The sequence below is a fragment of the Amphiprion ocellaris genome, chromosome 11 (genome assembly GCF_022539595.1).
Source record: "Amphiprion ocellaris isolate individual 3 ecotype Okinawa chromosome 11, ASM2253959v1, whole genome shotgun sequence".
In the NCBI taxonomy this organism is placed as follows: Eukaryota; Metazoa; Chordata; class Actinopteri; family Pomacentridae; genus Amphiprion; species Amphiprion ocellaris.
The window spans coordinates 25537412-25564688 of NC_072776.1; the positions used below are offsets into that span (position 1 = coordinate 25537412).

The 27277-nt window shown below is 38.8% G+C and overlaps 1 protein-coding gene across 1 annotated transcript; it reads left to right on the top strand.

The window, feature by feature from the left end:
• Positions 1-26898, top strand: marco (macrophage receptor with collagenous structure). The gene is made up of 13 exons (XM_023298960.3): positions 1-250; positions 5221-5319; positions 5501-5652; positions 11150-11267; positions 11471-11533; positions 13638-13718; positions 14575-14643; positions 14910-14954; positions 17050-17121; positions 19296-19331; positions 19476-19529; positions 20226-20390; positions 23154-26898. Exons 1-13 carry the CDS (start codon positions 142-144, stop codon positions 23282-23284), a joined length of 1194 nt encoding a protein of 397 aa, XP_023154728.1. The 5' UTR covers positions 1-141; the 3' UTR covers positions 23285-26898.
• Positions 26899-27277: the final 379 nt, after the last annotated feature.

Consider the following 27277-nt stretch of genomic DNA (forward strand, 5'->3'; position numbering starts at 1 on the left):
TTCAGAGTGTCGCATGTGATCCTATTCGTGTCGAGGATCTGTTGCAATCTGGGAAAGAATTGTGTTTTGCGAACATTATGAACTGTTAGTGTTATAAGACCTCGAATTACAAAGTGAAGGTGACTCTGAACACTGGACAGCATGGAGACATCAGTGGGAAAGACGACAGGTCAGGTCTCGTACACCCAGAGTAACCCACTGTTTGACATGTCACTCAGCAGCAGCGATCTGTGCAGCATCCAGCCTGACTGTGAGTACTGAGGAGGAAAATATTGAAACAAGTGAATTAGATTCTATGAACATGGTGACATATTCAGTGAATTTCATGTTTTACACTTGTTGGCCATCCTGAGAATTTAAATTACTATACAGACACACAAGGAGTTATTTGCTTCACTGTCTGGTAGCTGATTGTCATTTTGTTGTGTTATATGTTTTAATTGGTCTAATAAATTACACCAATCAGGCATAACATTATGACCATCTGCCTGATATTGTGTTGGCCCCCTTGTCCTGTCCAGGTATGGACTCCAATAGACCACTGAAGTGTACTGTGGTATCTGGCACCAAGATGTTAGCAGCAGATATTTTAAGTCCTGTAAATTGCGAGGTGGTGCCTCCATGAATCAGACTTATTTGTCCAGTACATCCCACAGATGCTTGATTGGATTGAGCTTTGGGGAATTTGGAGGCCAAGTCAACACCTCAAACTTGTTGCTGTGCCCCTCAAACCATTCCTGAACCATTTTTTGTTTTGTGGCACGATGCATTATCCTGCTGAAAGAGGCCACATGGAATACCGTTTCCATGAAAGCATGTACATGGTCTACAATGCTTAGGTAGGTGCTACGTGTCAAAGAAACATACACATGGATGGCAGGACCCAAGGTTTCCCGGCAGAACATTGCTCAAAGCATCGCACTGCTTCTGCCAAATTGCCTTCTTCCCAGTGCATCCTGGTTCCATGTGTTTCCCAGGTAACCGACACACCCGGTCATTCATGTGATGTAAAAGAAAATGTGATTTGTCAGACCAGGCGACCTTCTCCCATTGCTCTGTGGTCCTGTTCTGATGCTTATGTGGCCATTGTTGCTGCTTTTGGCAGTGCACAGGGTGCATGGGTACCCTCCCTGGCTATGCAGTCCTGTATGCAACAAATTGTAATGCACTGTGTATTCTGACACCTTTGTATCAGAACCAGCCTTAACTTCTTCAGCAATATGAGCAGTAGCTGCCAATAAGCTCTTTCATAACAAAAACTTCCTTTCTTGAAACAACCAAAATTTTAACTAGTAAAATTAACTAAAAATAAAAAGTAAAAAATAAGTCATTTTATTGCAGGCAACTTATCAAGCATGAAATTTTTTGGATGATGTTCATTTTGTCGTTGACTATCATAGGATAATGTTATTTCTTATATACTGACAAATCAACGATAAAGTGGTTTTACCTTAGCTGACGTGTCAACTGCAACTGCAGTCTTCTTCAGAGCGTCATCTGACATGTGCTGACTCGTCCTTTTTATCAGGTGACCGGTCTGACAGATCTGTCAGAATCTGTCAGACCAGCCATGCCCCCTGCCGTCCGGTGGTCTCTGGAGGATGCACACCTGGGATTCCATCCTCCAGAGACCACCGGACAGCGGGGGGCGTGGCTGGTCTGACAGATTCTGACAGATCTGTCAGACCGGTCACCTGATAAAAAGGGCACATCAGCATACGTCAGATGACGCTCTGAAGAAGACTGCAGCTGCAGTTGAAACATGTCAGCTAAGGTAAAACCATCTTATCGTTGATTTGTCGGTGTAAAAGAAATAACGTTATCCTAAAGCATGAAATTGGTCGACAAAGAAAGTCCTTTAGATATTGACATAAGATATAAGATGTTTAGATAAGACAAACTTGACATTTACTAGCTGCCCCTCTATTCTTCTGTCATATTTTAAAATAATTTTAAAAACATATATTTTTTGTCTTTTAATTCAGTTCAGTTTTGAAATTAATTTTCCTGTAGGAATAATGCGCACTACAATAAACATTAAATACTTTGTTAACTTGTGAAATGGCTTGATAAGTGTCTTGGGAGTAATAAAAGTAGACACCATTTTGCGATGGAATTAAGCTAGCCTTGACACGTCAATGTCTGCTTATAATAATGTATGTAATGTAATAATGTTGGAATTACAAGTTTATTACAAGAGTACCCTATACACACTGGCCTAAACACATCCATCTTTAAACTCAGCCTTCTGAGCCTTCTTTTGATCTCAACAACATGCTTGTAAAGATTTGTGATGGCATCTTTCATGGCTGCAATACATTCGCATCAACAAAATTTGGCTCCAGACATCCAATGAGACAGAGATACAAATGCGTTCCAAAGTCGATTATGAACAATGTGTACTTGGCTCCTCGTAATAAGACATGACCTCCTCCAGAAACATGATGAGTTACATTTGCATTCACTCAAATCATTTTAAGTGTATATCTGTCTGTGTTTGAACTTTATTAGTTGTTGTAATTTTGTAATTTTATTCATTAAGTACAAATTTTTTCCCAAATGTTGTAATGGAAGTTAGATTATAATGCATTAAAAATATATATAAATCAGGATAAGTGCCTCTTTAGCATAGATGCATTTTGTGATACATATCTGGCATTTGTAAGAAAGAACTGGAACCCAGACATTCACGTGGGATGTGAGATGAGAAAAAAAATGTTATTAGACTTCCTGTTCTGATTGGCATGCTTGCATTATAAGGCACTGACCCCAACACTGCAGTGATGAGCACGAATCAGCAATCTGACTTGTTTGTTAGGTTCATTAGTGTCATACTCATGGAACAAGGCAATAAGTAATGTTATTCTCAAATAAACCTATGTTATTGCTGCTTTGACGGGTCAAAATGTAGGCAGAGATGATGAGAAGAGGTATTTTTAAGTTAAATGACACAAAACAATGAGCTTGTTAGCATGACAATGTGTAGAAGAGCACAGAATGTGCTGGGGAAATAAAACTGAGCACATGCAATTGTAATTCAAACAGCTTCACAAATAGAAAAAAAAACTTGAAAAATTACTTGACTTGCAATTTATTTGCCTGTAGTTATATTTCATTTTCATTCTGCATTGCTAAATCTAGAAGTGACTCACATGGCAGTCACACCAGCAGGTGGTAGCAATGTTGCATCTTTCCTGGGACAGCGTTTTCTGACAGTAAGGAGAGCAGACTGTTGCTAAAAGCTCCTAAAATTAAATTGACTGTAGGTTGAGTTTTAAAAAAGCTTGAACACAAACACAGCTCCATATATTGGAGTTATACATAATCATACCAATACAGCAGGGCTATAATGTATTCACATATCAAAAGAATTGAAAAACACATAACCAAAACAGAATTAAATAACTGCCTTCAACTGTGTGCACATAAAAATCAAAAAATGGCATCTGCTGAATGTATGAATTAATGCATGTAGAATGAAAACAAACCAATTAAAAAAAATAATAATGATCAATAGGCAAGAGTAGTAACTACCGAATTCATGGCTAACTTGCTAGTTTAAAACATTGATTTTTAAATAAATTCAATGTGCATTTTAAAGGTATCATCATCAAATGAAGCCGCATGCATCTACTGTACTATGCAGGAAAGTATGGCTTCAGCAGATGAGCTGTGGAAAGCTAAAAGTAAGATAATATTTTAAACACAAGGTCAGGTTTAATCACTAAGAGCAAGTAGGCCAAAGCCTAACTAAAAATTCTGAGGACTGGCTCATCAAACTAGGCCAGAGGCCAGAGGTTTGTGGGTTTATGCCACACTAAATAAAACTAAACAGGACAGAAAACAAGGACTGGCATGACTGTACTAACAGACTTAACAAAGATCAAGTACTGGGTAGGAAGAACATTAAGGTTAGCACCCTGTGCTTTAAAACTGATTCAGGGAATTAGCATAGACTTATAACATGCAGGTAATGGAAGCGGCTCACAACTTAACTTGCAAGAGTTAAGATGTTTGGGTGGAACAGTCTGAATCTGGCAGGAGCTTGGAAGCTGGGTGGGAGGGCAAGCTGCAGATCACGAAGGTGTAGGCCAAAGCTGTGTAGTGTGAGTGTATAGAGACAGGTTGGAGTCCAGTAGTGGAGGTGTTTTCAAAGATTTCTGAATGGGTTAAAGTGTAAGGTTGAGTTGGAGTGAGCTGTTGGTTTGACAGGGTAGCAGAAGGAAAGCACGGCAGAAGTGCAGGTCAAGGAACTGGCAGCCAAACAATCAGGTCAAACATTAACTACTAAAAATGAGCCTCAGCTAGACTGACTGGTTAGCCATGGTCTGCCATTGTCAAGGTATGTGTTTTTCTCCCTCCCCTCTCTTCACATGGAGAAGCACTAAAGCAACCAGTGACTCAGCAAGTTATGGAATATTACAGTCCTTTCTCTGTTAGTAACCATCATGGCTGCTTCCATGGGCCATTTATGCTACCTTCCTCTTGCAGCTGTACATATCAAACAGCAGATACACAGATGTTACTCATAATTTTAACAAAACCTTGATACATGCTCTAAAATTTAGATGTTACTGAAACAGGATACACTACAAGGTCTGGCTCAGAGATTAAACAGGGAAGTTAGCTCACATCGAAAGCAGAGAGGGGGATACGAGAGGCTGTGGCAGGGGATCGGTGGCGTGTGGCGTTGGCGTGTTGCTTGGCGGAGGTGACGGATGCTGCATATGTAGCCCAATCTGTGTGGTGGAGGATTCCGGCAGACGAGGGAGGGGGTTGCAGATTGATCCAGGACTCAGTTGTAGATTCAGACAGCAGAGGTTTGGAGCGGAGGAATCCAGGTGTGGGACGAGCAGGGAGTCCAAACTAAAAGGGAAGGCACATGGAGTTTAACAGAGCCGAGACAAGGGAGTTAGACTGAACAGAGAATCAGGACTCACTGTGACTGTTCAGCAGTCCAGCATCGAGTGGTGTGCAGACACTGTCTTTATGGGAGCGGAGGTAGAAGTCCTGATTACTCCCACCTCCTCGCACGCCCTCTCCTGCTGATTGTATTGGCCACACCTGCCCACCAGCACCACACCCACATACGCCCACCTGAAGAGAGAGAGGAAGGGAGGGGGAAGGAAGAAACCTGCCACTACCTAGAGCCAGAGGTGGTGAGCATAACAAGTTATCGCTGACTAGCATTTTAAATGCACTTTCATGTTTATGTTTCAGATCTGAAGCCCGCAAGGCCCAGAAGAAAATGGTGTTTTCATGTGATAGTTGTTTACCTCATCCTGCAGACACCTCTTAATGCCTTTCTCATTTATAAAGGTAACAGTGCATACATGTAGTATTAATAATAGCACAGATAATAATGTAATAATATGACATATAGTTTTTAAAAAAAAAAAAAAAAAGCATTCCATCAATCTGTTGTCATTAACATACATATGAAGAAAATGAAGTTACTAATGATACATATGTTATTTTTCCTTTGTTGCCCTGGTCCCAGTTTTCACTTTGGAGTCTTCACTATCTAACCCCAAATCTGAGAAGTTGATATTCAGTCACATTTCCCTGGGTGATGACACCCTCCAGACTCTCCTCAACAATAGCCAAGAAACCAAGACACTGAGTGGTCACCTATGGGCCCTGCAGAGCCAGGTCATCCACTTGTTTTTAAGTATTTCATACACGCACTGTTTGTAGATTCAGTCGAGTTTTGATTTCTTCAGTTCGGATTCAGTTTTTAAAAAAAATTTCTTTCGATAAATATTTCTACCAGTAAATTCTGTCACTACAAATACTTCAAAATCTACTAATTTATTAGTTTTTTTCTCTCTAAGAGTGAGGTGAGAGGGTCCATATCAGTCTTATGTCTGTGTTTTTAGTACAGAACTAAAATTGATTAAATTCATATTCATGATTATAGGCAAAGCTTTGCATCAGTTTGTGTCTGAGCAGCAGTTGGTATGCTCTTTGGCCATGCAAAAGATACAGTTTTTTTTGATGGTGATGTGGTATGTAGGTTGTATAAATATGTAACAGTGTAGTGCTTCTTTGACTTGTTTAAGGCTATGGCTAGGTCAGTCTTTTAAATTGTCCGGATTTTAGTTTATCATCAAATACTTGCAAAACTCAAGACATTCATCAGCTTCAACTGGAATTTGCGTTCCAAGCTAATTAGCAAATGTTATGCATGCTAATACACTACTATACAATAGTGAACAATCGTAAATATTATACCTGCTAAGCATTACGATGTTAGCATTGCCATCGTCAGCACTGTTATTCCTCACAGAGCCAATAGCATGGCTGCAGAAGTTCTTGAATTTGGAAACATAGGGAAACATAACTATGTCTAGTGTTTATGCTAAGCTAAGATAATCACAATCTCCTTCAGCTCTACACAGTCACTGATATCAGTCCGGTCATTGCACTCTCAAAAAAAAGGAAAAAAAAAACAGCACAGAAACATATTTTCTGAAAATATGAAGAAATATTTTGTCAAAGTAAGTATAAAATCCCTTTCATTCTTTTTATTTATTTTTATATTAGCAAAGCAAGGGTTCCTTTTCTAGGAGTATATATATATATATATATATATATATATATATATATATATATATATGCATATATATATATATATATATATATATATATATATATATATATATATATATATATATACATACATATATATATATATATATATATATATATATATATATATATATATATATAGGAGTACCCTTGACTCACATGATTTCACTCACACAGGTAAAGATGCTGGAGAAAAAATTTTCTTTCTCTAAGCAGCAATTGATAATGAGAACAATGTTGTGACAAGAGAAGAGCTTACATAACTCTTACTATATAAGGGCCCTATTTTCCTCATGCTACCAGGACAACACTTTACTGAATGCAGTCTTGATCACATAATGCTAAAACATCATGTAACAGTAGCCAAAGTTATATAATAATAATAATAATAATAATAACAACAACAACAATAATAATAATAACAATAATGCCTTATTTATATAGCACTCTTAAAAACAGTGTTGACAAAGTGCTTTGACAGGTGCACAAGGTGCAACACAGACAATAAAGCAAGACATAAGGAGACAAGTCAAATAAAATAAATAGCAAAAATGCTAATAAGTAAAGTGTATAATCTGCTTGATTTGCATGCATATCAAACAAAGGAAGTAGGCAGTGTAAAAATTGAAGAATAAGACTGAAGATTAAAAGTCAGAAATTAAAAATCCCAAAATTAGAGAATTTAAAGAATTAAACATAAAATCACACCAAAGAACTAGGCAGCTAAAACTATATAAAGTGAGACAGAACATATAAAATAAAAAGGACATAATACAGAATAGAACATTAAAACTAATTAAGCGAACAGTAAACTTCACATGAAAGTAAGTCTATACAAGTGGGTTTTCAGAATCGAGGAGTGCTGATGGAGAAAGCTCGGTCAACCGTAGATTTAAGCCTCGTCTTTGGAACAACCAGAAGGGATCCACCTGAAGATATCTAAGGCTGTGAGCAGGCTCATAATGAGCCAACACTTCCTAAATGTAACTTGGGGCAAGACTCTGGTGAGCTTTAAAAGTGATCACCAAATCTTAAAATCAGTTCTGAAGGAGCCAGTGGAGGGAAGCCAGGATAGGTGTGATATGATGTCATCTGTTAAAACCGATAAGAAGCCTAGCTGCTGTGTTTTGGACAAGTTGGAGCCAATAGAGGAACTTTACAGGAATGTCAGAAAGTAGGGAGTTACAAAAATCAAGATAGGAAAAGATGAGTGCATGTACAAGTTTTTCCAGGTCTGGGGATGACAGCATTTGGCCAAATCTTGGAGATTGTTCTGATTTGGAGGGAGCAAGACTGGATAACGTTTTTGATATGGGAGCAAAACTGAGGTGTTAGTCAAATAAACACCTAGGTTTCTGGCAACGAGCTTTACGTTGGTGGATAATGGACTGAGGTTGTTGGTGGTGAGACTACTGTGTAGGTTTGGAAGGTTAAAAAGCAAGACTTCAAATTTAGATTTGTTTAGTTGAAAGTTTTGAGCCATCCAATAGTTAATGTCATTGAGACAGTCAAAAACAGCAGTGATGCCTCCTGGATCAGCAGAAGATATACACTATATTGCCAAAAGTATTCGCTCACCCGCCTTGACTCCCATATGAACGTAAGTGACATCCCATTCCTAATCCATAGGGTTCAATATGACGTCGGTCCACCCTTTGCAGCTATAACAGCTTCAACTCTTCTGGGAAGGCTGTCCACAAGGTTTAGGAGTGTGTTTATGGGAATTTTTGACCATTCTTCCAGAAGCACATTTGTGAAGTCACACACTGATGTTGGACGAGAAGGCCTGGCTCTCAGTCTCCGCTCTAATTCATCCCAAAGGTGTTCTATCGGGTTGAGGTCAGGACTCTGTGCAGGCCAGTCAAGTTCATCCACACCAGACTCTGTCATCCATGTCTTTATGGACCTTGCTTTGTGCACTGGTGCACAGTCATGTTGGAAGAGGAAGGGGCCAGCTCCAAACTGTTCCCACAAAGTTGGGAGCATGGAATTGTCCAAAATGTCTTGGTATGTTGAAGCATTCAGTGTTCCTTTCACTGGAACTAAGGGGCCAAGCCCAGCTCCTGAAAAACAGCCCCACACCATAATCCCCCCTCCACCAAACTTTACACTTGGCACAATGCAGTCCAACAAGTATGGTTCTCCTGGCAACCGCCAAACCGAGACTCGTCCATCAGATTGCCAGACGGAGAAGCACGATTTGTCACTCCAGAAAACGCGTCTCCACTGCTCTAGAATCCAGTGGCGGCGTGCTTTACACCACTGCATCCGACGCTTTGCATTGCACTTGGTGATGTATGGCTTGGATGCAGCTGCTCGGCCATGGAAACCCATTCCATGAAGCTCTCTGCTGAAGCACTGTTCTTGAGCTAATCTGAAGGCCACATGAAGTTTGAAGGTCTGTAGCGATTGACTCTGCAGAAAGTTGGCGATCTCTTGGCACTATGCACCTCAGCATCCGCTGACCCCGCTCCGTCAGTTTACGTGGCCTACCACTTGGTGGCTGAGTTGCTGTTGTTCCCACACACTTCCACTTTCTTATAATACAGCTGACAGTTGACTGTGGAATATTTAGGAGCGAGGAAATGTCACGATTGGATTTGTTGCACAGGTGGCATCCTATCACAGTTCCACACTGGAATTCACTGAGAGTGACCCATTCTTTCACAAATGTTTGTAAAAGCAGTCTACATGCCTAGGTGCTTGATTTTATACACCTGTGGCCATGGAAGTGATTGGAACACCTGATTCTGATTATTTGGATGGGTGAGCGAATACTTTTGGCAATATAGTGTATCTGTATGTCATCTGCATAAAAATGAAAGGATACATTGTGGCATGGGATTAAAAGACCAAGAGGGAGTAAATAAATATAAAATAACATTGGAGCTAAAACTGAAACTTGACTGGAAACCACTTCTTCTAAAACTTTAGGTAAAAATAGAATTTTGGAAATTGGTCTAAAATTGTTAAGATTAGAAGGACAAACACTGGGTTTCTTTTAAAGGGGTTGGAATACAGCATGTTTAAAAGCAGAAGTGACTAGTGCGAAGTGAGCTATTAATAATTAGTAAAATACTGGGCCCAACTGAGTCAGCAACCTTGTTGAGAAATTTTGCGGGAATAGCATAAAAACTTGACGTGGTTGATTTAATTTGAGTTATTATATCAAACAGATGACATGGTGAGATAGGATTAAAATTGCTAAAATGATTAAGAACAAGCCAGGAGGAGTGTAAAACAGCAATTGCCCAATATTATTAACTTTATTTATGAAATTTTTTTTTTTTTTAAATGTTTGAAATTAAAATCTGAGGTTTGAATGCTTGACTAAAATTTACTTTGAGAAGAAGGCTGCTCTTGCTTCTTTAACTGCATTTTGGTCGGTCTTTAAAGCATCTTTCCAGATCTGATAAAACACAAGTAAACCTGATTTCTTCCATTTGCTTTCCTTTCTTCTGCAGTCTCTTTTTAGTTGTTGAGTGGATTCATGAAGCCAGACTTCTGTGTAGGTTTGGGGTACTATTGGAGACTTTGGATTTGAATGGGGTCACAAGGTCTAGGATGGAGTAACAGTTATGATTGAAAAGGGAGACCACCTCCTCTGTTTTAAGGTTGGGATTAAAAGCAGTTAAAGAAGCAGCAGTGAAAAGCTGAGAAAATGTAATAGCAGACACGGTGTTAAAAACTTATGCAGTGGACTGGTGTGCTGTGACAGGCTAGTAAAAGTGATAAAACCACACTAGATAATACAAGTTTATGATCAGACACACAGATATCCTTGGTATCAACATTGTAGGTGCTGAGATTGCTGAGTAAAACCAAGTCAAGGGTATGGTCTTTAGAGTGAGTGGGCACATGAAAAGCTTGAATGACTTAAACGAATCAGTTGGATTATGTTTATTTTGTCGTTACTATTATAGGATAATGTTACTTTTTAGAAACCAACAATTCAGTATGAACCGGGATGAGGGTGCCTACACCCTCTCGCATACCTGGGATTCCATCCTCCAGAGACCACCGGACGGTGGGGGATGTGGCCGGTCTGACAGATTCTGACAGATCTGTCAGACCGGCCACGTGATAAAAAAAGGGCATGTCATCACACGTCGGATGACGCTCTGAAGAAGACTGCAGATGCAGTCGAAACATGTCAGCAAGGTAAAACCATCCTTTCTTACTGAATTGTCGGTTTAAAAAGTAACGCTATCCTTAAACGAATCAGTTGTTTCCAGAAAATCATCAGCCAGATTGAGAAGGGCAGCAAACATGAATGTTGAAATCACCATTTGAGACACATCATCAAGTAACTGAACTGACTTAGAAATGTCAGTTACAATACATCTGTCAACAGTTTAGTAACATTAGCTATCAGTTGCCTTGTCATACCAGATCACCTAAGACTGTAGAAGCAAAATGCCTGGATACAATGCAGCGGTGATTGTATTTTAAAATTATTTATTAATTTAAAAGGCTTTCCTTTTAATGTAGTCATAATTTACAGGGTTGCTCTGGACATTTAACATAGTCATGTTTCTGTTGGTTGCCCTGACAACAGGTTAAAAGCCTGTGTGGGGAGGAGGGTCAGCTGGTCAGGCTGAGGGCTGACCTGAGCCAGCTGAACATCAGCAACCAAAATCTGGAGGGCAAACTGATGACTATCAGCCTCAAACCAGGTGTGTGCGTGTTTGTCTATTTGTCCTTTAAAGTCAGATAAATTAGCACAATTTACAACACAGTTTTTGGTTTAAACAATTGATCTACTAGTTTTAATTAATTGATTCAGTATTTATGTCAACCTGGATAGAATTTTGAGAACAGAATTTATCAGACAAATTAACTGCTATACAGCAGTTAATTTGTGTGTATGTGTCCTCAGGACGTCCAGGTCCTCCAGGTACAAATGGGTCTCGTGGATATCCAGGTGTGCCAGGAGTGAAAGGTAAGTTAAACTAAAAGCAGCTGTAATCATTGTTTTTGTAACAAGGTATTAAATTACAATGTGAAAATTATCAAACAATGTGAAATGTCACATTAAGATTTACAGAACTTGTCTTGCTACAACTTTGTTTATTCTCATTTCTCCCATCCTGGGATTTCAACCACAGCAGGCAGCTCTTCTGGTATACAGAAGGCCTGTACACTATGAATGGGCGATCTGTGTTTTCATATTGTCCTAGTGTCATTACTGGCAACAGATGATAGACAATCCAATCCCCTGTGTACTCTGAAATCTGTACTCATTTTAAATGTCAAAAAAAGATTTATTGGAACAGCTGCTGTCAAAACCAAATAAAATGATCTGATATAAGAATAGTCAGCGAGAGAATTAAATCTTAACCCCTGCAGTTTTAGAGCCTCACTCCAACCTCTGCTGTGGAACACAACACCAGAATAAAAGTTTCTTTATTCAAACAGCTTGTTTCAATACCAGTGATTTATTTAAGGCATGTCAGTGTGCACCAGAATGCATTAGCTTTCAGTTGTTAGTCTGGTGATGATCCTGGCATTGATGACATGTCATCACCTGTCAGACGTCTGATGAGTACCAGCTGATGGATGGGCTGCAGCCATTATTTCATATATCCTTACAATGTAATGAACTGACACATCATACATTAATTTTTTTTCAGGGCTAGACTTTTACTCAAGCCAACAAATTACCTAATTCTGGGGCAGAATCTCTGTCTCATGGGTCAACCTCTACATGCCCTGAAGCGCCCTACGAAAACAGAAGAAAAGAAGTCCTTGATTAAATTTATGAATGACCTTTAGTAAATTTTGTATGTACATGCTTTGTTTGGTTTTTATACACATTTTGTTAGTAGTTTGAGTATGTTTGAACCAGCATAGGAACAAATGGCTGAGACTAAAGACAAACACCTGTCTGCAAAATAAATGGCACAGATACGCTGGGTATATGGAGGTTATGTTGCTGACCATTATTACATTATATGTGTAACATTAGAAAACAATGAATGCATACTTTTGGTAAAGTATGTCAAAAATAACAGGAAATAACAATGAAGAGAACCAGTGAAAGTAATAAAATAAGGCAGGGACTTGAAAATCTCACCTCTTCCCAGATTGTGTTTTTCAATTTCAGCTTAAAATACTGCAAAAATGGTTAATTTTACCATGTCTGCAAAACCCCTGTTTTAAACCTGTTCTAAATAGACGGTTTTAGTGTCTGTAACTTTAAATGCAGCTGAACTGCTGGAGACTCACTGCGTCTGTACTAAAACTATGGATTTTCCTGTTGTTGTGGGGACATTGCCACCATTAATAAATGTAATGCACTTGGTGTTGAGTTCCTCAGATGCTGGGACTGCATTAAGACTCTTTGTGTTAACTCTTGCAATCAACAGCAGGGCACTTGATGTGTTGTGCTTGTAGCTGAGACATTTTAGATTTAGCAGAAACAACGCTAGAAAGTAAATAAACATGGTGGACTGTGAAGCAGTTGCTCATTCTGAATAGTTCTCCATACAGGGACTATAAAGGTATCTGCACTTAACAAATCCCTAACACACAGCAAGTTTTATAGTCTTTGGGTCCGTCAGTAGTTTATTTTCCTGTTTATTTTCCTCAAGTGTCTGTAGTAGTTTGACCTTCTCCCTTTGTATGTTCCAGAAAATGTAGAATAAATATATTAAAGAACTAAGATGTTTTTTTTTTCATTTTTCACTTATTTTTTGTGACATAGACATATGGGTTTCAATGATTCCATCACAGAAAATTTAGAGTTATAGGAGGAAACTTAAGATTACCATGACAAAGAAAGACAGAAATGAGGGAAACAAGGTTGTTTAGACCTTATGTAAAGTTAAAGTCACTTTTTTGGGTTCTTTGCAGCCTGGAAGCCAAAAGTGTATGAATCAACATTGGGTACAGCCCCAGTTATTGTAAATAACTGATCTAACCTGCATGGTAAAACTGTGGATGTGTTGAGTGACTCCGTGGTCTGCCTATTCTGCATGACTGATGTGATACAGCATTTACCAGCAGTGGTTGCAGTCCATCACATACAGTATGCCTCTTTGCAGGTGCTAGAGGAGATGCTGGCCTTCCAGGACCAAAAGGTGAAATGGGACTCAAAGGAGACCCAGGAGCTGCTGGGGAAATAGGTGGGTTTCGATAATCGATGTTGACCAAAACTAATTGTTGCATCTACACAAGCTGATCTGAGAACCTTTCAAATTTTTGTTTGCTTTAGGCAAAGGATGGTAGCCAACATGTTTAATATTGCTGAGATTTGTAATTGTGATGTATAATTACTCATTTTCAAATTGTATTTTTTTGACATCACTCTACAAATGAATTAATTAATCAGTTAATTAATCAATCCATCCCAAGATTGGTCATAAACTTTGCCATCAACAGATCAATGTTTCTGTTTAACAAATACATCAATTTATCACCAAGTACCTCCAGGGCTAATGACATTCCCAACAGCCTCAGCTCTAGTTGGTTAACAATACCCCTCCTAAACATCCATGTTCATCCATGCACATACAGACCCATTGTCTTGTATTTAAGTAGCACACATTTGAAATATACAAGACAGTTTTGAACAGTTGTATGAGATCCAGGACAGTGCTTAAGTGGAGTATATGTGTTAGGGCAAGAAAATACTGAAAATGTGTTCATCATTCTGTATGTGTAAATAACTGCATGATTCACAAACTGAAATACATTTAAGGAAACAAAACCATGAACTTCCCTGGTCTCACATCATAATGCAGATTCAGTGAGACTGGAACATGAACGGATTTAGCTTCTGGTTGGACAAATGTATCAGCAGATTGTGGTTATGAAATAGAGTTTCTCTTCCTTCTGTAACTTATGGTCATCAATGAAATTGCTGACATGCTATTTAATGTGAAAAATGATACATTTGCATAGCTTGCATTAATGACACTGCAAATGTGCAACAAAAACTTTTGATTTATGTTTGTCATGATCCTTTTTTTGTGTGTGTAGGTCCCAAGGGTCTACCAGGGGATCAAGGACCAGGTGAAAAGGGAGAGAAAGGAGAACCAGGGATTGCAGGTAGTTCTTGGTTTTTTACCTCATTACTGTGGAGGTCCCAATCTCTGACCTGACATGAACATGAAAACATCCATCCATCCATCATTGCAAGGTTTGGGGTGGTGGGGGTAGAGAAGGCAGATGGAGGGTGGGGTGTGTTTTTTGTCCAGCTGCCCTTAAAAAGAGCGTTCAACCCTATATAGAAGTAAAACTCAAATTGGCTGTGAAAAAAGCCCACAGGTCAAAATGTTTTACTTCTGACCGTTGACTCCTGGCACTGATTGCAGGTCTCCATGGAGAAAAAGGTGAAGCTGGACTCTATGGCCAGAAAGGTACAGAAAAATATATGCTGATCAATTAATATACATGTATTTATGTTTCTGTTTAAAATGTACCAGTCAAAAGTTTGGGCACACCTTCTCATTTAATGTTTTTTATTCGAACCTTGTACATTGTAGATTAACACTGAAGACAACAAAATTATGAAAGAACACATGGAATTATGTTGTAAACAAAAAAGTGTTGAGCAGACCAGAATATGTTTTATATTTTAGATTCTTCAAAGTAGCCCCCTTTTGCTTTGATGACAGCTTTGCACACTCTTGGCATTTGCTCAGTCAGCTTCATGAGGTCATCTCCTGGAATGGTTTTAAATTAACAGGTGTGCCTTGTCAAGAGTCAATTTGTGGAATTACTTCCTTCTTAATATGTGTGAGCCCATCAGTTGTGTTATGCAGAGGGAGGGTTAGTACATAGTGGACAACCCTATTTGATTAATTCAATTCAATTCAAATTTATTTATATAGCGCCAATTACAAGTCAAATTTACTCAGGATGCTTTACAGAACCCATGTGCCTGAACCCCCAGAACAAGCCCTGAGGTGACAGTGGCAAGAAAAACACCCTTTTAACAGGAAAGAAACCTTGAGCAGAACCCGGCTCTTTATGTGGCAGGACCCCTCTGCTTGCTGGCCGGCGGGTTGAGTGGGACAGAAGAGGTAGAGAGGTTACTGTTGTAATCCATAGTATGGCAAGAACCACTCAACTCAGTAAAGAGTCCATCATTACTTTAAGACATGAAGGTCAGTCAATCCAGACAATTTCAAGAACTTTCAATGTTTCAGTGTATCCTCTCGCAATGACCATCAAACACTATGATGAAACTGGCTCTCATGAGGAATGCCCCAGGAAAGAAAGACCAAGAGTTACCTCTGCTGCAGAGGATAAGTTCATTAGTCACCAGCCTCAGGAAGTGCAAATTAGAATTCGAAGAGCAGACACATCTCTACATCAACTGTTTAGAGGAGAGTGTGTGAATCAGGCCTTTATGGTGGAATTGCTGCAAAGAAGACACTAATGAGGATGAACAACAAGAAAAACAGAATTGTTTGGGACAAGAAACACAAGAAACGGTCATTAGACCAGTGGAAATCTGTGCTTTGGTCTGATGATGTTACGGTTTGCGTAATTTTAGAACTCAAAGTGAGAACTCACAGACAGGTACACAGGTAGGTACGATCAGGATTTCTTTATTTGATAATCTAATCAATAATCTGCCACAAAGGCCAAAACTCACACGAGTGGGGAGAGGGAGGGGGAGAGGGCAGCGGGCTCTGGGGCCCGGCAGCAGACTCATCTGTCCATGACAGATGAGTCTAAATTTGAGATTCTTTTTGGTTCCAGCCACTGTGTCTTTGTGAGACGCAGAGAAGGTGGGTGGATGGTTTCTGCATGTGTGGTTCCCACCATGAAGCATGGAGGAGGAGGTGTGATGGTGTGGTGGTGCTTTGCTGGTGACACTGTTTGTGATTTATTCAAAATTCAAGGCACACTGAACCAGCATGGCTACCACATTCTGCAGTGCCATGCCTTCCCATCTTGTCTGGGCATCATTTATTTTTCAACAGAACAATGACCCCAAACACACCTCCAGGCTGTGTAAGGGCTACTTGACCAAGAGGGAGAGTAATGGAGTGCTACATCAGATAACCTGGCTTCTACAGCCACCTGATGGAAACCCAATCAAGATGGTTTGGGATGAGATGGACCGCAGAGTGAAGGCAAAAGGGCCAATAAGTGCTCAGCACCTCTGAGAACTCCTTCAAGACTGTTGGAAAACTATGCCAGGAGGCTACCTCATGAAGCTGATTGAGAGAATGCTAAGACTGTACAAAGCTGTCATCAAAACAAAAGGAGCCTACTTTCAACAGTCTGAAATACATAACATATTCCGATTTAACACTTTTGTTGTTTACAACATAATTCCATGTGTTCTTTCACAGTTTGATATCTTCAGTGAGAATCTACGATGTAAAAACTAATTAAAATAAAAAAAAAAAAAAAACACTGATTGAGAAGGCGTGTCTAAACATTTGATTGGTACTGTGTGCTTGCTTGACATACCTCATGTACTACTGACTTGTGCAGGAATTCCCGGAATTCCGGGCCTCAAAGGAGAAAAAGGAGACCTTGGAAATGTTGGTCCACCCGGACCTCCAGGTCAGATGCATATTGTGTTACATCTGTTCAGTGAGACTGATACATGTATCGCAAGGGGCCAGTATTTCTTCTTTATTAAATTTCATACTGTATGTGAAGTGGTTATATCAATTGTTGTCTTACACATAGATTTATTTACTTAATTGTTCAGCAGTGACTTATGGTATTTATTCAGTTTATTTATTTATTTATTTATTCATGTATTTAATCAGGGACCATGCAATTAACACAGAACAGATCTGATGTATTACATATAGAGTGTATAGCATTAAGCTAATTTTCAACTCCCGTCCCTGATTGGGCTTTTCAGTAAAAGTAGTCAGAGGGCCAACAACACTGATAAAAACAGAACAGACAACATTATAAACCTATAACCCCCACCCACCCCACCCCTACAAACACACACAATGACACAATCCACAGTCAGTCGGACCTTATAGATGTCACAGGTTGGTACATTTTTGTTCAAGGCTGAAAGTCTGAAAGGGTAAGGGAAATTCGTCACGATAGACCTTTTAAACAAACTACAGGACATGACAGGTTCTAGGCTACATGAAAAACTCATCAAGGTGTAAACTAACACCAAATGATGAGGCTAGCAGGCTAAAGCCTGAGCACAATGTGTAGGTAATGGGGAGCAGACTAATATTGACTGACACTCAAAACAACACAAAGGATACTTACTGCTAATGGCTATTCTACAATGCGGGTTCATCATATCCAGGGGATCTTTTTGTTGTTTGGCTTCACTTAAACTAACAACCATAGTCGAGATAAGTGGTCTTTCGAAGCTGGTTATCAACTCAGTAAGTAAATCCTGGTCTGTGAATCCAACTTGTTCACGTGAAAGTATTAACAACAGCTGACCAATCACAGACATGAACAGGTCTACGGGCATCAGATGGATGCATTTTACAAAGTGAAAATATTAGAGAATAACAATGATTTTAAACACATAATACAGACTCAAAGTAGCTGTAGAAGCTAAATGATAAGGGAAAAATTGCAAGCAATATACAGATTGTGTGATTGGTAAGAGGTTTATTGATATCACCACCAAATTATTGGGGCACAAGTAGATCTGACTATAATTGCAACTGTAAATTTTATTAAATGCACATGTTGCTTAGCTGTATTCTTCTGGCTGTAAGAAATTTTTATTGCTTTGGGTGCAACCCTGCAGTGTTGAACAGTCTAAGAGCAAGTAAAAATTGACATGAAAAACAGAATTTAAAGTGGTAAGTATAGAGGGTTACACACAAGTATGTGCTTTATATTTCTCACAAGAAGATCAAACTATAATGGCAGAAATGTGCTACTACATTAATGTAATCCTAGTTTTTTCAATTGACCAGTGAGCTTTAAACCAAAATTGTAATGGAGAAACATTTCACTGTGATTCTAGACACATTGACACAAGGTTGCAACTTTAGTTGGAAAATGCAGCCTTTGATTTGATTCTGATAAGTGAGTTCATGGTGTTCTTGTGTTATCAGTGCAAATGCTGTTTACCTACAGATGATACATACATTGATTTAACTGCCAAGCCTGAAGCCAGATGCAGGTTACACATGCACTGACAGATGTACCATTAATATTTTCTAATTGTTTCTTCTGATAGCTGTGTTTGACACTACACCACCACATACAGGCAGAAAGGAGGCCTTGTCTGGCAGTTTAAGGGGCACTGATTATGCTAATGAATCTCACAAATCAAGCTGTATTCATCAAAGGCAACAAGCTTATGACAAATTTGTGCAATTTAAAGCGCTTTTACAAAAAAGCTTCACTGAAAACAGTATGACAATTTAAGTACAAGAATACAAAATATTTCTTAGATGAGGCCCAATATTCTTTTTCATTTCATGTGTGGAAAGTGAAAAACGTGCTTTCTCTGTTTATGCATCTGGGGCTGGACTGACGTATGCGTACAGAAAGGGTGAAACTCTTTCTTACTATGTCATGACTGACTGTACCTCTGTACTGCTGCAATTTAGTGTGTTTCACCTTAATTAAAAGCCTAACATCAATTGCTGTCAATTTCCAAAATACAAAATTTCTGGTCCATTTTCATTTGAAGAGTCACTTTAAACCATCAGTTTAATCCACATATTTGATTGAGAAGACCAGATTTTTCAAGTGTTTTTGAGATTTCATTTTGTTATCTTCAACAGGTGTGAGAGGACCTCATGGTTTCAATGGAACTGAGGGTGTGTCTGTGTTTAAGTAACTGAAAATTTGACTGTTCAAATTACGTATAGTTCACATGTACATAGTATTATAAACTATCAAGTAATAGAAAACCATTTCACTCAGTGTTTATGAAGACACAATTGATTCTTTTTCTGCCACAGGTCCCCCTGGACCACAAGGTGCCAAAGGGGAAAAGGGAGAACAAAGAAACGAGTGTAAGTGTGTACAGTTTAAATATGAAAGCAGCAGAAGTTTCAGAAACTATAACTAAGTAAAAGTAATTAGTAAAATACCTGAGAGATGTTAAAAGAAAAAGTCTGTAGAGAAAAGCCAAAAATGGTAAAAAAAAAAAAAAAACAAAAAAAAAACAAAAAAAACTTAAACTGCAAATTGTCTATGATTTCTCCTTTCTGAATGAATCAGATTTGACCACATGCTGATGGTCATTCACTTGCCATCAGGACAGCTTTGACCTGCCAGATACTAACTCCACAGACCTCTGAAGGTGTCCTGTGGGATCAGGCACCAAGATGTTAAATCCTGAAAGTTGTGAGTTGGGGCTACTGTAGATCAGACTTACCTTGTCACCAATTCACAGTCTGTCCTTCCTTGGACCAGGAGTACCAAGACTTGTAGATTTTACAGATATACAACCCAGTTATCGGAATACAATGGTTTGGTCCCTGAAAAAGAATTTTTTTTTCTACCAACCCATTTCTGCAAAATCCATCACACATTGGCTGTGAGAACTCAAGATTCACTTACCATGTAATATATCCCAGATGTGGACAGACACTGTTGTGATGTTTTTCAGACCATCCGAGTTATCAAGATGTTTTATTTACTTGCTGCTGTAATTTATGCAAATATGCACTTAAATCCCCATTATCTCCAACTTTGTACCATCACAGTGAGTGTTCGTCTTGTGCCAGGGAAATACCGAGGACGAGTGGAGGTTAAGCACAATGATGTCTGGGGCACCATTTGTGACGACAACTTCGACAAGCTGGATGGCAAAGTCATCTGCAAGATGCTGGGCTTTCAATCCGTCATTTCCACCTTCACTGCCACCCCAGGTAAGAAGCCTGCTCTCTCAACTTATGGATTATTTCAGAATTCCAGGACATTTGGGCTTTCTGGAAAATATACATTCTCTTTTACAGTGGTAAAGGGTTAAGGGTTGCGTGGATGCTGTGGGACACACGTTCCATGCATCATAATTATTTAAAACATGTTGAGTAAAAAAAAAAAAATTCCCACAATTACAAGAGACATTAATGAAAAAAATAATACCAAAAAAAGGAGATTTAAATTTCATTTTAACTGTTTCATTTGAGATTCAATTTGGTCATCATAGGGGTGGGACAAGAGAAAAATCACATTTTGGGGGGTACTCCAGACTTATTTTGTATTTGTAAAAATATTTTTCAAACATTCTTTTCTCCTAGTTTTTTTTTAGATGTGGTCTCAAGGACAAGTAAACTTACACAACTGCTGCATGTTTTGGTATTTTGTACATGGATTTTTTGAAATTTGATTGGTGGGATGTAAAATGTCCTTCAATTCTGGAATGACCCTTATATATATTATAAAGTACCTGTGAGTACATTTAAGCATCTCTTGGAAATCAAACCTCTCTTTCATTAATGTTTCGAAGCAGATGATATCTGTTCTCATGGTCAGCATATATTACAATAGCAGTTATCTGCCAGAATGTAGAAGTTGGATGATTTTTTTACTTATTTTTTGTCAAATTGAGAGTAAACTGTAGGCAGAGCTCAGATGCTGTCTTTGTGTCAAGTTATGAGTGAATTTTCATAATAGGTTAAGTTTGACCAAAAGACATTGACATAATGAGAAGATCATTATCAAAAGAAAAGAGAAATGAAGACAGTCTCCATAATGTGTCATGGTAGGTTAGACAACCCATGTGCATACAAAACTCAATGGTACAAACAGGGTAGAAATAATCAAGTAAAATAACCAAGCTCAAAACCGAACAAATTTATACTCAAGGATAAAGGTTGTCTATAAAGGGCAGAGTAACACAAATAAATTGGGAAATTACAAACACAAGCAAGGAAAACTGTGTGTAACGGGTGTACCGGGCTCTTCGTCTAGAAGTCTGAAAATGCTGGCACATCTGTTATCCTTCTATTCTGCGTTGTGTTCTGATTATACAGGGAAGGGTGGCTTGGACTACAGTGGCTGCTGGTTCGGTTTGTTTACAGGTGGCAGTTGGATGGCATCACAATATCTGTACAAGATAATTGACAGAATGTGTGGTTAAGCAGTAATCTCTTCCTCAATCACAGCTACACACAGATACCTCAGTGTTTCCTGCGTGAACTGAGGAGAAAGGCTTGTGATGACATCACAAGCTTGACAGCAAGTGCAGCTTTAAAGTGACAGTACAGGGATATGACAGTTTAATAGGAACAGACTATAGAACCTTTTATGAAGAAAAGCAATGTTTTCCAGTTTTCAATCAGGATTTGGTGACATTTCAACACAAAAACAAAAACAATCTCAATCCGGTTACATTCAAACCAGTTACATTGCAGAGAGGAGAGGAATTAAGGAGGAACTAAGACAAACCAAACTTCCTTCAAAAAAGGGGGCAAAGCTAAAAAAAAAAACAAAACAAAAAACTAGAAACCCCACTCACAGAGTAGGAAACCATGGAAGTGTAACATGAATTAAACTAAGCTAAGCTAATAAAGCGGGGATACTCGCAAGATGAGGAACTTAAGGGGCAGGCTGGCTTGGGAAAAGCAGGCAGCAAACAGGACAGGGAACAACGGCAGGAAGAGGCAGGCTGCGGGCAGGATCAGGATGGCAAGTGTGTCTCCGATGCAGGGTGGTCAAGCAGTACTGGCTTGAAGTAGGTAGGTAGGTGGGAGACAGATTGGTGACCAGAAGGTTACACGGAGTATGAATATTTATGGTCTGGCAGGGTGTGGTGGAATGAGCTGAGCTTTTATGGAATGAAGTGATTGTGAACAGGTGATCCCTGCAACTGTTTCCAATCCCTGCAGTAATGAGGCACACGGGGTTAGAGAGACATGAGAGAGAAGGAAAGCCAAACCGAGTAAGAGGGAGAGAGAGGGAAAGGGAAAGGGAAAGAAAGAGGGAGAAAAGAGGGAGAGACAGAAAGACAGAGAGAAGGGGCTAGGCATGGCTGAGACTGGGTCCTGACATAATGGTCATAGCTTGTTAGGTGAGGTATGCGCTGTTCCTGTTGGGCTTTTTTCTTCTTCTTCGACTTCTCCTTCTTCTTTTTAGCTTAAATGTTGTATTACTGCCTCTTACTGTAAAGCACTCAGGTTTCCTTGAATTTGGGATTTTTGTGACCGTGCTAAAACAGTGTCAAAACAATAGAAAAGCATATGTGAAGATTCACAAATATGTTTCAACTGAGAAATGCTAGAGTGACAAATGCTTATGAGACTGTTATCCCATATATTGCTTCAAGTTGATAGAAGAATTAAATTTCCAAATTTCCAGATGTTTTATATGTAAGACACATGTTCTTGACTTTCAACAACCAACCAGTAGGACAATAGCAGCTATGTGACCTTCCTGGACAATAATGATTGAATAAACAAGATACAAAATGGTCACTTATGACTAACTCTCGATAATAATACTAAAAAGTACATTTACTCTAATATTTATGTATTGATTAAAATCAGGTGAGATGCTTTTATTGGCACATTTTAGAAAAATATTTGTATCAAATCAGAGCACACTTTCTCTGTTTTTGTTTGTTTGTTTTAAAACTCAGAATGAAATCTGATGAATGCATGTGCTGCTGTAATACTGCTTTCCTTTTGTAGGGTCTGGTCGGATCTGGCTGGATGAACTGCGATGCACAGGGGCAGAGTCTGATATTTTTGACTGCCAGCACAGTGAAACTGGCGTTCACAACTGCGGCCACGATGAGGATGCTGGAGTGCAGTGTGTCTAGACTGAAAGAAAAGAAGAAAAAGGAGGGAAGAAACACTTCTTTTTAGGTTGTTACACATTTAAATATGATAAACATACAGTGTACATTTATATTAAGTGGGAGAGGTACTGTAAGCCAAGTACATTTACTCAAGTACTGTACTTGCAGATGTGATGTATGCATACTTTTCATTTTTTCATTTTATGCTTGTTTTTGCTTTATACAGTAGTATATAAAACAGCTCAAATCAGTTTCACCTTCAGCTCAACTATAGCATTAAAATACTGTTTAAGTATTAATGCATTAGTAATAACAACCCAGTGGCATAATAAATAACAGTATAACCCTGACAGTAATAGAGAGTAATTTTGCCTGCAAAATAATTTAGCCTGCATAGTGGGAACTTTAAGAAAATTTTGTTGAAAATACTTAAATGCTTTACCTAAATACAGATGTGAATGCATTTATATTGCTTGTAATGGAGTGATTTTACAAGAAAATGATTTGGACACATCACATACACACATCTCACTCAGGTTGTAAGCAGAGATCAACCCTGCTACTCATGATGTTGAAAGCTGGATCTAATTGCATACTCATGAAACAGCATAAAAAGCTTCAATTAGCTAATTTAGATTTTATCAATGAATACATAAGCTAAAATGTGTGCTGTAAACAAAAGCTCATGCTAACAACACTTACTGGGAGTGACATTTCAGGCCCTTCCCATCTCTCTCTACTCTGCTGGTTAGTCTGCTACTTTGCGTTGCTCTCACCAGTCCCTGTCCTCCTCCACTTACCCTCTGTGGCCTTAAGAAACATGCTGACATACCTTCTGTTCATTGCATGTCACCACAGGTGACTTTGTAGAGGATGAAAATATTACATTCAAGAACACGTGGTGCTGAAGAATGGTGTCTCACACAGTCAGCTCTATCACAGACACCTAAAGGGAACATGCTGTTGATACACATTCTTATCAAGGGACATCACAGTCATTGGGTCAGCTGTAAAGACCCCCTCCTTTGCAAATCAGCTTTTCCCTTTAATGTGTTCATATGATGTTTTTGCATGCTAAAAGACTTGAGCAAACTAAGCAATCAACACCATGGCTGAGAATTTCTACCTTAAAACTGCAGTACATGGATGTCAGTTCATAAAGAAAAACCGATTCAGACTTCTGGTATTTCATATGTAACTGCAGTGGAAAATACCATCTACATACGTTTGCTTCCAGATACATGTACACTCCCCTCCAAAAGTATTGGAACAGTGAGGTAAATTCTTTTATTTTTGCTGTAGGCTGAAAACATTTGGGTTTGACATCAAACAATGAATATGAGACATAAGATCAACCTTTCAGCTTTTATTTCCTGGTATTTACATCTGGATCTGACACACACAACTTAGAAGCTAGCATTATTTGTAACACCAAATTTTTAGGTAAGCAAAAGTATCAGAACAGATGGCTTAAAAACAGATTTAAGTGAATAAGACTTAATATGTAGTTGCAAATCCTTTGCTTGCAATAACTGCATCAAGCCTGTGTTCCACTGACATCACCAAACGTGCATTCTTCTTTTGTGATGCTTTTCCAGGCTTTCACTGCAGCCTCTTTCGGTTGTTGGTTGTTTTGGGGTTTACTCCCTTCAGTCTCCTATTTAGCAGGTAAAATACAGCTCTATAGGGTTAAAGTCTGGAGATTGACTTGACCAGTCTAAAATCTTCCATGTCTTGCCCCTGATGAACCCCTTTGTTGTTTTGGTAGTGTGTTTTGGGTCATTATCTTGCTGCACGATGAAGGATCTCCCAAATAAGTTTGGTTGCATCTTTCTTTAAATCGGCAGACATAATGTTTCTGTTAACTCTGAGTTTGTTTTGCTGCTGCCATCACGTGTTCCATCATCAATGCAGATTATTGAGCCATCCCAGAAGAAGCCATGCAAGCCCAAGCCATGACATTACCTCCACTGTGTTTCACAGATGAGCTTGTATGTTTGGGATAATGAGCAGATCCTTTCTTGCTCCAAACTTTATCCTTTCCATCACTTTGGTAAAGGTTCATCTTTGTCTCATCAGTCCATAAAACTTTGTCACAGAATTTTGGAGGCTCATTTCTGTACTTTTTGGGAAATTTCAGCCTGTCCTTCCTATTCTTATTGCTAATGTGTGGTTTGCATCTTCTGGTGTAGCCTCTGTATTGAAGTAGAACCCAAATCTGAAACTGAATGTAGACATGGCACACTATTTATTGTTTGAACAATCAATGTAATAGGACACACCAGAGCAATGAAACGCACCTGTCAGTCACACATTCCAGTTTATTTGCTCACATGAAAAATGGGTAGGTTCAAACCAAAGGCACTGTCTTCTGAGTTGTGTATAAGATCCAGATGTAAATACCTGGAAATTAAAGCTGAAATGTTGATCTTTGTCTCATATTCATCGTTTGATGTCAAGCCCAAATGTTTTCAGTCTACAGCAAAAATAAAGGAATTGGCCTCAATATACCAATACTTTTGAAGGGAATGTATATCTCTAGTCATTTATTTATGTGTTCAAAAGTTGTTCTTTATACTTTGCTTGTTTCATCATATAATCATCTACAGTTATCCGTATGACCATATGTTTTTCTATATAGATATGTGTGTGTTCCATGAGTTCTATATACAGTTATGCATGATTATTCTCATTTATTCTTATAAGAGCAAAGTAGTAGTGTATTCTCACGTCTCCTCTGAATAAGAATTGGTAATGGAATGTGGTTAGCAGAAAGGCCTCTCTGCTGTTCTCCTCCTCAGGCGGACCTGAAAAGAAAATGCCCTGTGCTACTGAGTGTCAAAGAAAAAATTAACAGGACCATGAAGCAGACAGAAGCAAAAAAAAAAAAACAAAAAAAAAATTGCAACCACTGGATGGTCAGAGTAATTATTAATTTGTCACAAATGTTTGGCTGATTCTAATTGGTAGATGAAGCCAGAGAAGGAGGACTTTGGAAAAGCATCAATACAATGGATTTGCTAACAGTATAAAAATGTATGTACACATTAAAAATTCAGTTGTATCTCTCATTTCAGTTCAGTTCAATTCAAAAAACTATATTTGTCCCCAAGGTGCAATTAAAAAGGGCATACAAGCAGCTTAAAAACAACGAGGCAAGACATACAATTACACACAAAAAGACAAAACAACATTAAAAAGAACACTGTAATTTTAAAGTGCTTTTTTTTGTTCCTCATGTATGGGACAGTAAAGTGCTCTTGAATACTATGTTAAAAGAATGTGTGTGTTAAATAAAATAAAAAAGTCTACTGAGCTGAATTAAGAAGCAGGACAGCTCTAGGGACAAAGGAGGACTTCCTCCTTTGCGTCCTGCAGCCTGGGCAGCGTAGTCTATGTCCTGACGGAAGCCATTCAAACACAGCACACAGAATGTGGGAGGAGTCCTGTAAGATCCTGCGTGCTGTCTTTATGGTCTGTTGGTCACATAACACAGTCAGACTGCGAACAGGCTGCCCGATGATTGTGGAGCAGACTTTCGCTGTGTTCAACAGGTGATTTCTACACTGCAGTGTGATGGAATAAAACCAACACAGTCATATTTTCAATAAAAGCATACCAAAATGTAGTCAAAATGTCTTTGCTGACACCAAAGGATTTTAACTTCCTGAGTAAGTACTGTCTCTGATGGCACTTCTTTAAAATGTCCTCTGTGTTGCTAGAAAACCTCAGCACGTTGTCAAAGATGGTTCCCAAGTACTTATATTCCTCAACTATCTCGACGGGCTTCCCTTGGATGATGGTGGAGACGGCCTCAGATAACTGTCTTTTTTTTGTGAAAAGGTCACAATCATCTCTTTAGTTTTATCAATGTTAAGCTCAAGACAGGAGCTGCGACACCACTCCACAAAGTCCTTCAGGGCGGAGCCATGGTGTTGTCTGTGGCCAGAGAGCAGAGACAGGAGGACTGTGTCATCAGCAAATTTCACAAGATGACAATCCAGCTGAACAGAT

Bases quoted from the DNA above. Each gene is read 5' to 3' on its own strand.
- marco (XM_023298960.3), top strand. From the start codon at position 142: ATGGAGACATCAGTGGGAAAGACGACAGGTCAGGTCTCGTACACCCAG. The intron at 5,320-5,500 runs GTAACAGTGCAT...CCCTGGTCCCAG, and splicing joins TGCCTTTCTCATTTATAAAG to TTTTCACTTTGGAGTCTTCA. The intron at 5,653-11,149 runs GTCATCCACTTG...CCCTGACAACAG, and splicing joins TATGGGCCCTGCAGAGCCAG to GTTAAAAGCCTGTGTGGGGA.